This window comes from Engraulis encrasicolus, chromosome 17, assembly GCF_034702125.1.
Source record: "Engraulis encrasicolus isolate BLACKSEA-1 chromosome 17, IST_EnEncr_1.0, whole genome shotgun sequence".
NCBI lineage: Eukaryota > Metazoa > Chordata > Actinopteri > Clupeiformes > Engraulidae > Engraulis > Engraulis encrasicolus.
This window is the reverse complement of record NC_085873.1, coordinates 16,974,415-16,990,085: the sequence shown is the minus strand read 5'-3', so window position 1 is coordinate 16,990,085 and position 15,671 is coordinate 16,974,415. Positions and strand designations below refer to the sequence as shown.

The following is a 15,671-nucleotide window of genomic DNA, read 5'->3' as shown; positions in this document are numbered from 1 at the left end:
AACCAGGATTTCCCCTTGCACTTTAGGCCTATATTGGAGGCTGTCACCTTTACAACAGACCCCATCCATTTAAGCCTGCAAAGACACCTGCAAAAAACGCTGAATGCCTAAGCCCTTTTTTGTGGAAAAGCGCCCTCAGCCTTTAAAAACGTAATTATCTCAGCCTCCGAAGCACATACAAATTTGAAACAAGTTGCATGTAAAAGATAGGACCGTCATCTTGCCATAGAATCTATTAAATCAGCTCTAACATACCCACATTTTTAATTTAAAAAAAATCTCAGGAGCCTGAGTGAAGTGTCAACGTAACTCCAGGCGCCCAGGGCAATGCATACGAAGCATCACGCTAAAATATAATAGGTTAATAGAACAATTAATTAATCTAGTTATGCATTATTACCGGTTGATGATGAGCGAGAGTGGCCACTTGACGATGTAGTCAAATGAGAAGGCTTCGAGGCCGGAGAGGGAGACATCGGTGGGGTCTGCGTTGATGATGGCCTTCTCCTGCTTGGTCTCGATGGCCAGCACGCGCAGCAGCTGCGTTATCACGTCATGCTGCATCAGGTCAATCTGCACAGAGCACAGTGGTTGGCTTTTAGCTTTCATAATACACTTATTTAGTTAGTTAGGTTGTAATATTTTGCAGACCCCCATCTTTCTAAAGGTATGTAAACACATCAATTAATGCTTCAATAAGCCAAGTATGAGTAACCTTTTTATGACCATTTCAACTATTTATAACAAGATGCAACAACGTATTGTTAGCCATTGGTCGGGAGACTACAACATCTAAGTACGGTATTTACCACCATTTGGCAAAAAAAAATCTCTTTCAGCTTTCCCTGAAGGCTGATATTTTTGTCATTCTTTCCCCTGTCCATAACCTTGAAATGCTCCCCACCTCCTATCTTCAAGTCATGATCCCTGAAACATTAGGCACATTTGACATTCCGCGACGACTGCATGCGTAGAGAGACAGCAATGCATTCTGGGCTGGAAATGTTACATGATGGTTAGAAATCATGTTTGACTTGACCAAATTCAGTCCTGCTGAAAATGTGACATGTGACATGGTCTCAGACTCTCAAGGAATCAAAGCGATTGCAGACGGACCGTACAATTCCTGCAGCTGTTTATCTCTGTCGATGCTCGTTGCAAGGGTCGGTATACCGCCTCAGTGGTGACATACCCTACAACTGGTTGGCTAAAAGTTCGGACATCTGTGTAGACGCATTGCCCCACACCCCTAAAAAGTTTGCAATGCACCCCACTTCAACTCCTCCTCCACAGCTGCTGCCTGTTCAGACTGTATAAAGTAGAAGTGGAGGTACTCTTTCAAGTGTCATGGAATGATGGTTTCAGCTTTGCAATATCATACCATTAGTGTAATTACTTCTGTAAAGACAGCCAGCCTTCTCTACTTTCTACAACTCTGCTTGCGTGACGTCTACCTTGAGGTCGTCCTTGAAGGGGTCGGTGTTGGCGGTGCTCATGCGCAGGGCCAGCTCCAGCAGGGCCTCCAGGCGGGGCGGGATGATGTCATCCACCGCCTTCTTCAGCTCCTCCTCCGTCAGGTCCATGAAGTGCACAAAGAAATCGCCCTTGTCCATCAGGAAGTAGTGCTTGATAGACCTGAGGAGCACATGGATGACAGTAAATGGGAGATGTCCAAGCTCTTGTGACTATTAACATAGTTTACTGCCTGAAACTATACAGTGTTGTTGCTCCATACTAGTGATGCGCGGGCCGGCCCGAACCCAGCGGGGCCTTCGGGTTAGCCTGCGGGGCGGGTGGGTCGGGCCGTTATGTTTTTAAGAATCCACGGGTTGCGGTCGGGTCGGGTCAGATCACAGACAGTCGTCATAATTACACTAATTACACTGTTAACATCAGCGCACATCCGAGACAGTAGAATGCCAATTGACGGCGTATGCACATGATTCTGATTCTAGTTCCCGCGCATCACTATAGCGTGGACTCACGTGAAGCTCTCGCTCTCTCGCGCCCCGCTCTCGACTCAAAGAGAAGCAAGCCGTCTAAATATTTTAGCTTAATGGTGATGGACATTGATTGTTGAACATTAGGCTATTTAAGCAGTTGAAATAAAAAAGCACACTGACAACAACCGAACCACAGGACTTAATCTATTATTTTATATCATGGCATTCTCCAAAGACTATGGCTATTTAATCCGTTTTGCTTTCTCTGTTATTTATGAATGCGCTTGCGTTCAGCCCCCGAAGGCTGTTGTGTTCTGCTCCAATAGCGAGACGGTAACTTTCCCAAGGTGAAGTGTTCCAGCCTTGCGAGTAACGCGCATTTTCCCCATCGCGGTCTTAACGTTATGCATATCTGGCGAGGTAAACGTTACGAATATGCCCTGCTTTTAAGTTTGCCCCAACCCAGGATGTTTCCATAGGCTATGGCCTGATATGCACCACAACTCAACGCGCTTCAAATGCATGTGAAGCTCGCGCCTCTCAGGCTGCGTATCGGTAACATTCTTTGCATTGACCACCATCGGTTGAGTTTTAGAATCAATACAAAAAAAGACACGTTTATAGCCTACATGGTTTTGTCATCCAGCATATCGAAAATAGACGAGTGGCTACTTCATCCTCAAATCATAGGCTATTAGCAGAGAACTGTTGGTCTTGCATTCATCAAAGGAGCTCTACTGAGCGGTTGCCTACTTCAGATGCTGGTGAATGGTTCGAAAGGAAAATAATTTATGTTCATGTCTGTTCATGACAGTCTTGCAAAGAGACAACCGACTATGTCGAATAATTGGTCAAGGCGCGAGATGAGGAATACTTCAGGGCTATTGGAAAAAACTTGAATAGCCTATTTGTATCCCGAGTGTTAAAAAGCAGGAGAGCCTGAACGTTGTAACCTCGGCTGTTGAGATTCGCTTTCGCTATCGTTGTCACTTTTGCATGTAGCCTTCTAAAATGCATTTTATCTCCAAGTGTTTATTTAATAACAATTGACTATACAGCAATTCTGTGAAAGTAGTCATCTTTCCATGGGAATAGCAAAGTCCAGCACGCACGCACGCTTATTTCTCTCCTTCCATTGACAATCCACAAGCTCCAACAAGGGGAGGGGAAAAAAAAGCGCTGTTCATGCGCTTCCTAACAGGTGGCGACCCCACCACGTCTCACAACCATGAGCACACAGACAACACGGCCGGCACCCCACATCATAGTAAATTCATATGGCACGCACAGAGCTTAGGTGTCTGATGTGGCAACGAAAAATGGAATTAAAACCACAATCGTCAGATGGATGTGCTGCAGTCAAGATGCTAGACTAACTTTATTGATCCAAGAGGGAAATAAAGGGTGAATGGCTGCCACACGCAGCTGGCAGTCTAGGACATTACGCATCCCCTCGGCGCCGCCGCCGCATACATTTAATTTATGTTTATTTAATATGCTATATCGAAATACACATGTATTTAGGCCTATTAAACAAAAACAAAAAATAAGCGGGGCGGGTCGGGTCGGGTTAAAAATCATTGTGTAATATTTCGGGCCGGGTTGGGTTGGGTTGGCTGCGTGATGGGTTGGGTTGGGGCGGGCTGTAAATATCAACGGCCCGCGCACCACTACTCCATACACAATTTTGTTGCCTTCCATGACAATGAAGCTCTTAAAACTTGAAATCTTGACCACAACTAAACGATGGACAGTGGAAAATGGCTCTTCTCCTTCACTCAAGTCGTTTTCGTATTCTGACAAAAAAAAGCCTAATGTGGAAGCAAATCCAGACTAAAATAATACCAGCAAACAACTTTCTATTCATCATCCTCATGATCAGTTCAAGTAAAATCAACAGAAACTTTTGTCCAGGCATTTGACACCTCATTCACAAAAGAAATTCCAACAACTTCTTGTAAGTCTGAAGTTCAAGTGAAAAACAAATAACTTGAAACAGATCCGCTATCAGCCTCACTCTGAACACACCAGCGGCGACAAGAATAAGCGACAAAAGGATCGCTGGACTGTGTAGCAAAAGTGACGCGAGCGACAGAAGCGAGAGAGTATGCCTGTTTAAAGCAGAATGTAAGCATTCCGACATTCCAATTGACTGTGGCGGCTGTCGAACCACATCAAAGCTCATTTGCAAAACATTAAGTCCAACTACAAACTGTCGCTCAAGTTGCTCAAAAGCGCCTCTAATCTCCCAAATCGCTTTGTCTCATCTGTTGCCTTCTGTCAATTACTTCCATTGCCGGTGGTGCTCAAGTCGCCTGTGGTCTATTCGTGCCATGAGTCCTCACCTGAGGCGTGAGACGAGCTCCTTCTCCTCCATGAGGAAGTCCAGCAGCACCTTGCTGGCGTAGTTGTAGGCCTTCTCGATCTGCTCCACATATGCCCGCTCCTTCAACGTGTACAGCACCTCTTTGGCATCTGGACACGTCACGTCCCGCCCACACTCACGCACCACGTTCAGGTACTTGCCTGCAAAAAAAGATGCCATTTTTCCACATACAGTAAAAACTTGTTTATCAATTTGTCAAATGGTTAAACCACAACAATTAAGCATTGCTTTATTCCTTTCTCCATCAAGATTATTGTCAATATCATTAAAGCGATGGTTCGGAGTAGAATCACCCTAATGCCATTTGAACCGTGACACCCATCCACCTTTACACCCGAAGTGTTTTCTGCCGCAGGCTTACATCAACAGAGTTGCCGTGTTATTCGATGTTTATTCCGGTTAGCTTGACTCAAGCGCATATGGATACTGGGCACCGTCTCCAAACTTTCCCCACAAAAATAACATGTCATGACACCAAACTTCTGCAGTAGCACAAATATGGTCTGTACTCACGAAACGAAGCATTTGGAAGTTTGGAAATAGTCCAGGAGTTTATTATTATCAACACAAGCCGAATAGCTTCTCTGCTGCTAAAGCTGCGCCAACGTTACTTCCGTCATCTAAGACAAGCATGTAAGAGTCCTCAACGAAGCTCATAATATGCACAATGAAAAGTGAATTCAGCATCAGTATTGATAACGAAAATCATTGTCTAATTGATAGTAGGTAAGATTTGAAATATCTTTTAAGTATTTCCTTGAAAATATAAGCCTTAATCACAATTCAGTGAAAACTTTTTTAACACTCTCGTCTGGAAGTTTGTTGAAGACTTTTACGGGCTTGTCTCATATGACGGAAGTAACGTTGGCACAGCTTTAGCAGCAGAGAAGCTATTCAGCTTGTGTTGATAATACTAAACTCCTGGACTATTTCCAAACTTCCAAATGCTTCGTTTCGTGAGTACAGACCATATTTGTGCTACTGCAGAAGTTTGGTGTAATGACATGTTATTTTTGTGGGGAAAGTTTGGAGACGGTGCCCAGTATCCATATGCGCTTGAGTCAAGCTAACCGGAATAAACATCGAATAACACGGCAACTCTGTTGATGTAAGTCTGCGGCAGAAAACACTTCGGGTGTAAAGGTGGATGGGTGTCACGGTTCAAATGGCATTAGGGTGATTCTACTCCGAACCATCGCTTTAAGTGTTTGTACCAGCTGGGTTGATATCATGTCATCCGAATGTAGCATTAAAAAACTTGTATACATATGCTGGTTAAAACTAGAATTTAATGACTGTTGTGTTAGTAAGTAATTTAAAGTCATAGAAATGTTGAAATATGGTATTGAAAGTTTCTTCGCGCGCCCTGAAATGGTCCCCCGGTGTAGCGGTGTGTACTGAAATGTTTTGAAGGTCAGAACTACGGATGTTGTCAACAGTTAATAGATCAATAATTTGCATCCCCGAGTCAAGACCTGTGCTGAGGATCTTGTCGGCCATCTTCTGCAGGAAGGAGGGGATGCGGTGCTGGACGATGGTGTAGCGCTGGTCCCAGTACTTGTCATTGTAGTCCTCCTGGATCTTCTCTTTCTGAAGCTCGTGCTCCTCCACCATGAACTCACTGTGGAGTTCATGACAAATTTTTGATTTGATAGGTAAACAAACAGGGCAGTCACGGTTACGCGGTTAGGGCGTCAGAATTGTGGCCCAATGTTTGCCCGTTCGACTCCTGACCCGCCAGGTTGGTGGGGAGGGGAGTAATTAACCAGTGGTCTCACTCATCCTCTTCCATGACTGAAATACCCTGAGCATGGTACCATCCCGCAGCACTGCTCCCTTGGGGCGCCATCAGGGAATGCCCCCTTGCACGGGTGAGGCATAAATGCAATTTCGTTGTGTGCAGTGAGCACTTCAGTGCTGTGTCACAATGAGAGTTGGAGTTTCCCGGGTGGCCTTTCACTTCACTTCACAAACCCCCAAAATCAACCCTCAATCGCTCATTCATGTCATTTTCAGGACAATGTGAGGGTAGCAGGCTTGCTCAAGAGGACTTCAGCCATGGATGAGGATGCAGGAGACCACCTTCTTTATTACTACTGATATAGAATAAGAACCTGCAATCCTCCGAGTTCAACTCCTTACCCATTAAGGTTATGGCTGGTGGTAGTGTAAATTTAGTCCATCCAACGATCAAAGACATAGACAGTCAGTCACCTGTAAGGGTCTTTGATGATGCCTCTGTAGACCCACTTCTCCAGGATCTCGAAGTAGGGGACGCTGGCTGCCTTGGTCAAGTACAGACACAGCTCCTGAGCTTGGCTGTCCCCCGTGTAGTTGAAGGTGCGATCGTGCAGGAGACTTAACGTGGAGCCGCCCATGCAGTCCCCCTTCTCAACCGATGTTGCTGTTCATGACAAAAGAGAAAGTCAAAGTCGCAGAGAAAAAAAGGGATGTTAAATTAACCGCACTATTGTGCAGCATTCGATCATATTGAAAAATTACAATGTAACGATGACAAAATGATTTGTGTGTAGACTGCACTGGATAAATAATGCTATAATTTCTAACCCTTGCACCTGAGCCACCACCATCCCAAACAACACAGCTACCATCCACCATCAACACATCGACCATCATCTACCACAAAAAAGCAACTATAGACAAGGGAAAGACAAAACAGGCTGGCATCTGACCAATGGATGCGAGTATCTCCATGGTCCTCATGGTAGGCTGGATGTAGAACCAGAGCTTCTGCAGGGAGAGCAGGCCCTGGCGGTGCAGGTGCTCTAGCTGCGTGACCAGGATCAGGTACTCCTTCATCAGCGTCCGCATGGCCGCCGTCAGCGCGTGGTTCACCTGCCCGTACTCAAACGACGACCGCTCCTCCGTGAACCTGCCGTGAGGGGACACCACCAACACGTTAAGATAATGGAGGTACCACCATTTTTTTCCATGTAATATTTTCACATAAAAACGCAATGTAAATGTCAATTTTGAGGTCAAAAATGATATAAAAACTCTTGCTTTTGCTGGCCCAAGCGAGAGTCAAGATCAGCTCACTATGAGACAGAGCTCGTTCTCTGAAAAGTGCTCCGATCTTCCTCTCCCTTTAGTCAAAGTGTAAAATCTTACTTCTGTTATCCATGTCTGTTTATTGTAATTATATACAAAATTGTCTAATTTTCCTGACAAGGGTACAAGTCCGAGTCCAGTCACAAGTCATTCCTAGTCAAGTCTCAAGTCATCAATTTGTGACTCAAGCCCCAACTCCACATCTCTGGTTGTAAGTGTCTGAAATGCAAGCTTGTCAGCTGCCACTGACCGTGTGATGGTGGAGTAACAGGAGGCCACAGGCAGGATGCGGTTAACCAGCTCTTTGATTGACATGTCCAGCGAGGTGTCCACGATGAACGAGCGGCTCTGGCGTCCGAGTACAGGCTGTGCTGTGATGTCACGCCCGTCTACACCAATCAGAACGAAGAGGAGGTCCTCCACCAGCGCTTGCTCTTGGGCCGTCAGTGGCAGCGTGCCTGAGGTGATGACAGGAGTGCAATGAGAGTAGAGACGTTAAGCAGCAGTGGATACAATCACTGTTTGACACACATGCAATATATGAATAGGCCAGAGGTTCCCAAACTTTTCCCCCTGCGCACCCCGCTTTACATTTCAATGTCGTTTGCGCACCCCCTAAGCGTTTTGGGCAATCCTCATTTCCAATAGCCCTGACGTTATTTCTGCCATTATTACAAGTCTAGGAGTTATAAATTACACTTCAGATGGACCCTTCAAGCATACAATTCACCAAACAATTAAAAACTACATAATGTTCATGAATTCTGTATAAAAACACACATATCAGCCATTGCTCTATTTAGCTCATGCACCCCCTTATGGCAGGCTGCGCACCCCACTTTGGGAAACCCTGGAATAGGCAATAAAAACACATTATTGCATCGGCATTAAGGTGTGCGAGTTCCCCTTGCTTGCTCTCCATCTGGAGGGTGTGTTACAGCCATACCTATAGGGGCTGCTTGCTCTTCAACTGGCATGGTGCCGGTGATCAATACACATTATAAAGTTTAAATGGTGGGACCCCAATAGCCCATTAATGCCTGAAGCCCCGGCAAAAAACACTTGGGAAAAGGTGTCCTCATCTTGCATTAGAATGTTTGATTCAGCTCTTAACATACCACAATTTTTAGTAAATCTTAAAAGTCTAAATTCTGCATCCATCAATGGGCTATAAACATTTGACTCTGCCTTAAAGGGCAATTTCCAGCCATTTTGGTAGGATATTGCCGAAATGGCCAGAATTCCACTTTAAGTGTGTGATGCAGTACGTACCAATAGGGGGCGCTTGTTCTCCAACTGGTGTGCCAGTGCCACCCGTGATGAAGTCTCCGATAAGGGTCGGCCGGTCGTACACCCAGTTGGGGAAGACGGGGATGGGCTGGGTGGGGTTCTTCTTGTTGTGCCTGTCCCGAAGCATCTTACGAGTCACCTCCGCCGACTGATTCACAACACAAAAATATAATGAAATACTGGTGAATGTTAAACACGAATAAATAATATAAAATAAAACACAGACACATTCTTAGTGCTACCACAACAACAAAACAAATACATCCAAAAGTTCAAAATTCCATTCACAGGTCAGGTGCTGGTAACTGGTGAATCACTTTAGAGTCTAGACATTTTACACTTTTTGAGCAAAGACGTGTTATGCTCAGCAGTGTGCGGTATCCACATATCAAAATGGCAAGAAAATATCAGAAAAAAAACATTTATACTGAACATTATTTGGGTTGCAAATCTCTCACTTAAGGGACAATATTGACTACATTACCATTTAAGTCATTGTAAAACCCATGTGTACTATGCAATAGCAATGGGTATAACAATACATATCTGTGCCCAGGGGAGCATTCCAACATCCAAGAACTGGGTAAGTGATAAACCTTGCTAGGTTAACCTGCATGAAGTGCTAAATCGGCTAATAGATAGCCCACAGCTGTCATTTAGTTATGGAAATAAGGACTCTTATTAGATGATTTACCACTACCTGAAGGTTAATTTAACCATGATTGCTATGAAGACAGGTTCTTGGCATAGTCACAGTACCTGTGGTACGTTGGAGCTGGCGGTGACGTTGCCCAGCTTTTTGCGCAGTTCCTCCAGCTCCTGCATGGACATCTTGGTGCTGCTCTGAGGGAGGCTGAAGGTGGAGCTGGTCGCAGCCGAGGCATTCGCAGACATCTCTGTCCGCTCCTTGGCATTTTGCTGTAAATACTGCAAAGTCTGCAAGAAATGTGTGTCCAGTAAAATCAGTCTTCTTTTAAAGGGGCACTGTGTAGGATGGTGGCCAGACAAGGCATTGCAACTTTGCTGCGCATTGAAACTATGCTGCCTATAGCCAAATTTTATTTACTAGTAGTTTTGCAGCTAAAAACATCAATTTCTGAAAATTCAAAAGGGTGGACATGGAGAAGAGCCACTTTTTCATGTATGGAAAAGTGCCATTTTCCTGGTCATAATGAATGCCAGTACTTAGAATTTGATGGTGGTGGTAAGTATTCGTGAAAAATGTAACATTTGTGAATCATGGGAAGCATGAATAATGGAACGTTTTTTTAAATGACAAAGTGCACCTTTAATGAGGCACAATTCAGCGTGACCAACATGTGTAATTAATTGTATGCAAAATAAGCAATTAACAGACACAAAAAAACTACTTTTATTAAAAGTAAGTGTGTGGGCCTACCTCCTTGTCTTCTGTAAGCTTTGACAGGAGGTAAACAAGTGGATCAAGGTTTCGGACATTCTTGGACTTGAGCTCCTCATATTTCTTCAGGAAATCCTCAGGTGTTTTGGAATACTCCGCTATCTTCACCTGTAAGCCACGAATCCACCGGTATGAAATGTTGGTTACACAAATTACCCCAGAAAAGCTGGTTACCCCACAATAGCTTGTCACCCAAATGTGAGAACCACAGTGATTGGTCGGAACCAGTGGTCAGAACTTATAGAAAAGTCACAACAATTGTGTACTTCCATTTTTTTCTGTCCTGACTCCTGACCCATCCCTGTGGCTTCTGGCATCTGGGTTCACCAGTTGTTAAAGGAACCAAATAGCTTGTAAAATCGGTCAAAAGCTGCCAAACAAAGACGACATCTCAAGAAGACAAAACGCACAATAACGTGGTTCTTGTGACCATGTAGTCGGTACCAGTACCAGTACCTTGGCGCTGTGGGCTGACACAGTGGTCGTGACATAGGGCGTCCTGTTCTTCTGCAGTAAATCGATGTACACCTCCGCACCATCCCCTCCACGAACATGCAGAAGGCTGAGCAGTTCGTTCACGTCATGGTGTATTCTAAACTCACTCATGACTGTTTAGGACCTGCATGTAACAGTAACAATAGCATCAATTTCACGGCATCAATTTCAACAGTAGCATCAATTTCCTATGTATCATGACAGCGAGGGAGAGACACCGCTCAAATAGGCTAAGCGGGTGAGTGTGTGTGGAGTAGGACTACAATTACTATCAAATCCCACACACGAGACTAAGTTCACCCAAAACAACCTGATGTTTCAGATACATTAGTTCTACGTTTCTATACACAAGAATGTACAACAATTGGCCACGACTGGCCCGTTCGGCTAATGTTGACGTTAGCTGCACTCATGACCTTACAGATCCAATACACCCCTATGAGGCCAAAAAAAGACACCAGGCCAAATATGTTGTCATGTGCTGTTCCCTGTTAACGTTAACATGCAATGCATACGAATCAAATTCCAATTATACATAGACAGCGGTTGCATTTGTTGTTACCTGGCCTCTCCTCCTTACCGCCAACAACTGTTGTGTTTGGCCTGGTAACGCGGAAGTCGTTCAATATCAGTCACAATAAGAGTATATTGTTTTAAATTTGTTTAAGATCGCATGAAAATTTCACGGAAAGCATTTAAGAACAACAATTATTGACTTTAAAGTTTGAGGGGGAAATGTAAAATGTGATTTAAAAAAGAATGTTATTACTTAGTTTTACATACCTCCCTTATTTTGACACACGATGTATAATCCTCCATGACGTCAACATCCGAAAATTGTGCCATAGCAGAAGAACGCGTCTGGCACACACTTCAACACTGTCAAGTAAATGCGCTATTTAAACAATTAAAACAAAAAATAAGGCTACTTAGGTTGTTCCAGAATTCAGAACTGCACCAATGAAGATGATAAAACTAGACCGGAAACGGGGGGTGGCCGGGAAACAACGCAGATCTTTTTTTTCCCAGTAGCTATGGTGTAGGCCTATATGTTTTCTTCTTTAAAAAAATAAATAAATAAATAAAAAAGATGTCAAAAATCATTGCATGCATTTTGTGCAATAATAATAATAATAATAATAATAATAATAATAATAACAGTCACAGCCTGCCAGGGGTTATGACATAAATAGTAGCCTATTAAAATATCACCCCGGTCCCGTGTATCCAACCAAAGGCTGTTAGAGACTCATAAAATATTGATAGGCCTACCAACTTAAAATACTTAATTAATAAGCAGGTGGCACAATGGTGATTTCTTGTTGGAAAAGATGACGGATTGTTTTGTTTGATTTCTTGTTTTTTGGAAAACAAATTATGCCCGGATGACATCAAAAACAACAGGAAAGTCCTTAGGTCTGCAGAGATGCCATATTTAAGAAGAAACAAGGAATAGAGATGACCATATTGATGGAAAAGTTGATTCAGGTGATATTGTTATCAAACCAATGCTTTACTGATCTAAGGATATGCTTATTGTTCCAAAATATAGGGCTAAAATTCGTTTAGAAATCAGTGACCAGGCCAACAGAATTTGTTTATGGTAAGAAGACAGTTTGCAGGAATTGTATCAATATTGTAATTAGACATTATAGGACAAAGTTCAGACACCACAAAGAAGAGAAAATGTAGGGATTGGAAATGAAGTTTCTCAGTGATGTTGGATGCCTTAGAAAACTTGTAACCAGTTTATTTTAAACATATCATTCTATGCAGAAAAATCTTGCAAGGGCCACCCTTAGAGTATTCATTCTTTTTGACAATTTTTTAAAAACAAAGTGAGCATGGTTTTTCAGACATATAGCACATACAGCTCCAGGCCTTTTTTATTAGAATAGCATGAAAAAGTTGATTTATTTCCATAATTCCATCAATAATGTCAAACTGTCATGGGTTGTAGATTCATGGCCCAGTTTTTTTTAACTATTCCAATCATTCAATTTTTTCTTTTTATATACGTTGGCCTTCCAGCTAAAAAAAAACATGACTTGGGGAATTCGCATCATTAGAATATTGTAATAAAATCACATTTTTCTTCATCAAAATTCGGGTCACATTAAATCAGTTGAAATTTGGTACTTTCTACATAACCAACAGAATCAACAGAAATAAAACCCCATTCATTTTCAAGAGGGTTTCATTTCTGGTGATTTAGAATTAAACTGGTGAGTTAGCGCCAAAACGTGGCATGGAAATCTACAGGCCATATTGAAGAGTGAAGTGTGGGACACCAGGTCAACCAACAAGAACAGCTGACTGCAAAGCATCAAGGATATCTGGGCTTCCATAACTCCTATGTACCGTTTCTGCCATTGACTTCAATGTTAAACGCATCATGGCGGTTATTAAGACAGAGAGAGTCCTAACCAAGTATTGAACATTGCATGTTATGTAGAAAGTACCAAATTTCAACTGATTTAATGTGACCCAAATTTTGATGAAGAAAAATGTGATTTTATTACAATATTCTAATGATGCGAATTCCCCAATTCATGGTTTTTTTGAGCTGGAAGGCCAACGTATATAAAAAGAAAAAATTGAATGATTGGAATAGTTAAAAAACTGGGCCATGAATCTACAATCCATGATAGTTTGACATTATTGATGGAATTCTAGAAATAAATCAACTTTTTCATGCTATTCTAATAAAAAGGCCTGGAGCTGTATATAAGACATATAAGTCATATAAGATTTTGTCTATGATTTCATATGTTTGATCTACACTCAATGAGAGTTCAGCACTAACGAGATTCTTGTGTACTTTGTCAATGTGTTTGGCATTTATAAAGTGTGCCTGTGTTAGTATCAAAATCATTAGAAAAGATATTTACATTTTTGTGTGTGCCATCTATTTGTGTGCCGTCCTATTCTTTTTGCTGTTGTGTGGTGTTAGAACATCAATTCATGAATCACTGATTCATGAATATGCATGCCCCATAACGGAACACTAGGACAGCTTCTTCCCACAGGTCATTGGGATACTTAACTGCCATGAAGCGCCATAACAGAGGTAGGAAAACTCAGGCCTGGAGGCCACATGCAGCCCACTGAGGCATTTCATGTGGCCCACAGAATTTAAGGAGGACAACTTTTAAATAATCCACACGGACATGGTCCTTCAACATTCTTAAAATTGCTACTTAGAACAGGGGTCTTGTAAAGCCTATGTAGGCTACTGTACATCTGAATAAATTGTATTACAAAGTGCAAAAATGGCATATGACAAGTTTTCTTTAGCACACACTATTTCTTGTCATTGACACAGGCAAGTTGTCTGTGGCATCTGGCCCTTCGGTCAATATTCTAAACCCAGTCTGGGCCTTTACTTTCAGGACCACCAAATTAAAAATGTGTGAAGGTAGTTTACCCATTAGGGCTTTAGCAATAAAAGTAAGTGCATGGATTTTTATTTTTTCAAATGAAGAGAGAAGACCATAGTACAGTTTCACAAAGAGCGCACTGGTGAGATTAAACATGCTGTGAGTGCTGTGATGAAACTTAAGGCTGCTACAACACATCCAGGTTTTTTTTTTAAGCAAGACTAAACTTTGAGTGCATATACAATACATTGTATCCCCATAGCCAAGCACTGACAGGAACATGCTTTGAAGAACTAACCTTCTCCTTGCAAAGTCCTCCTCATTCTAAAGATAAAAACAACTTTGGTCTAAGTTTCTTACAGAGGCTGTCAATATGAACACCAAGATATCCTATCATCTAACCAGATCCAAACACTCAGGGTGCGATTTGTCGGAAAACCAGAAGGGAGGATATATTTCAGATTGTAAGTAATATCAATGGAATTACATTGAACTGTGATAAAATCATGTAGAAAAAGAGGCGATATCAAGACCAGAAGGGGGGACAATCCACCCCATCCCCCCCTACAAATCACATCCTGCAAACACTTGTAAGATATTACTCTTACTATTTCATTGCCATCTAACACACCAATATTGAAGAACGTGATTGTGTAAAAGACTTTGTTTTTGGGATTTTTTTCCCATTCAGTATCAATTTTAACACAATAAGAATGTTTGTACATGATTAAAAGCATGATGAAAAGAATGATGAATTCATCATTCACTGATGAAGCTGGTGGCCATTCATTCACACAACTTCAGTCTCTCCTTTCATACGTAGTGTGAAAAACAAATACATAGGCCTACCATACCCTAAGTTCAGCATAACCTCAAGTGAAGCAGTGCAGCACCTGCTGACTTAATTCATAATCCATGACAGAGGACATTTACACACAGAACAAACATTGGGTACATGAAAAAATTAAAGAGTAAAAGTAAAGTAAATATACAAGTAAAAAAAAAAAATTTGAAAGCAAAACAAAACGTTAATTCTAATAATTAATGGGTGCATATTTGGTTAGTTTTCATCCACTGTTTAAGATTGGCTTTGAAAGTGTTAAAGTTGACACACAGTGTGATGTTAGATGACAGAGTATTCCAGGACTTTGCACCTCTAATGGACAACACCATTTGGCTGAATTGAGTTCCTTTGCCTGGGCTCTTGTATTCACTTGTGAAGTTTTTTTTTCTTAACGAACTCCTATAATGGTGGAGGAACTGGCCCATTCAAAAATGTTTAAAAAAAAAACCTTAAAAATGATACAGACATCAAGAAACAACTGATAGCTATCGAAGTCCAGTAGTTGATATTTCTTGACAATGTTGCAGTAGTGGTGACATATGGGCTTTTTTATCAAGAACTTTAAGTGATCTCTTGAAGAGACTTAATTAGTTTTAGAGTGCTCTCTGATGTGTGTGACCATGTTGTGTAGTAAGAAATATGACTAAATATCATTGCATGCATAAAAAGCTTTGCAGCCTCTGTCACTATGAATAGGTAGTTAAGGTATGATATTTTAGAGATTTGGTTATTAGGCCTTTATCCAATATTCTGGCCTGCTGTTTAGCTCAGTCAGGTACCGCAAAGCTTTCCATTGGATGTTTAATGAGTTAATTGATAGACAAATCCATTTCCTTTGGCG

General features: G+C 42.0%; 1 protein-coding gene across 2 annotated transcripts in view; it reads right to left on the bottom strand.

Moving 5' to 3' along the window:
• Positions 1-11,223, bottom strand: part of tubgcp2 (tubulin gamma complex component 2) — a 17,828-nt gene extending 6,605 nt beyond the window's left edge. For both annotated transcript variants that reach the window (XM_063221897.1, XM_063221898.1), the window contains exons 1-12: positions 11,169-11,223; positions 10,568-10,730; positions 10,091-10,219; positions 9,451-9,627; positions 8,674-8,839; positions 7,652-7,859; positions 7,023-7,222; positions 6,544-6,733; positions 5,805-5,950; positions 4,289-4,469; positions 1,455-1,635; positions 401-573 (exon numbers count right to left, since the gene is read on the bottom strand). In XM_063221897.1, coding sequence (XP_063077967.1) covers positions 401-573; positions 1,455-1,635; positions 4,289-4,469; positions 5,805-5,950; positions 6,544-6,733; positions 7,023-7,222; positions 7,652-7,859; positions 8,674-8,839; positions 9,451-9,627; positions 10,091-10,219; positions 10,568-10,717 — 1,901 coding nt within the window. In that variant the 5' untranslated portion in view covers positions 10,718-10,730; positions 11,169-11,223. The remainder of the gene's footprint in view (positions 1-400; positions 574-1,454; positions 1,636-4,288; positions 4,470-5,804; positions 5,951-6,543; positions 6,734-7,022; positions 7,223-7,651; positions 7,860-8,673; positions 8,840-9,450; positions 9,628-10,090; positions 10,220-10,567; positions 10,731-11,168) is intronic.
• Between the last annotated feature and the right edge of the window lie 4,448 nt (positions 11,224-15,671).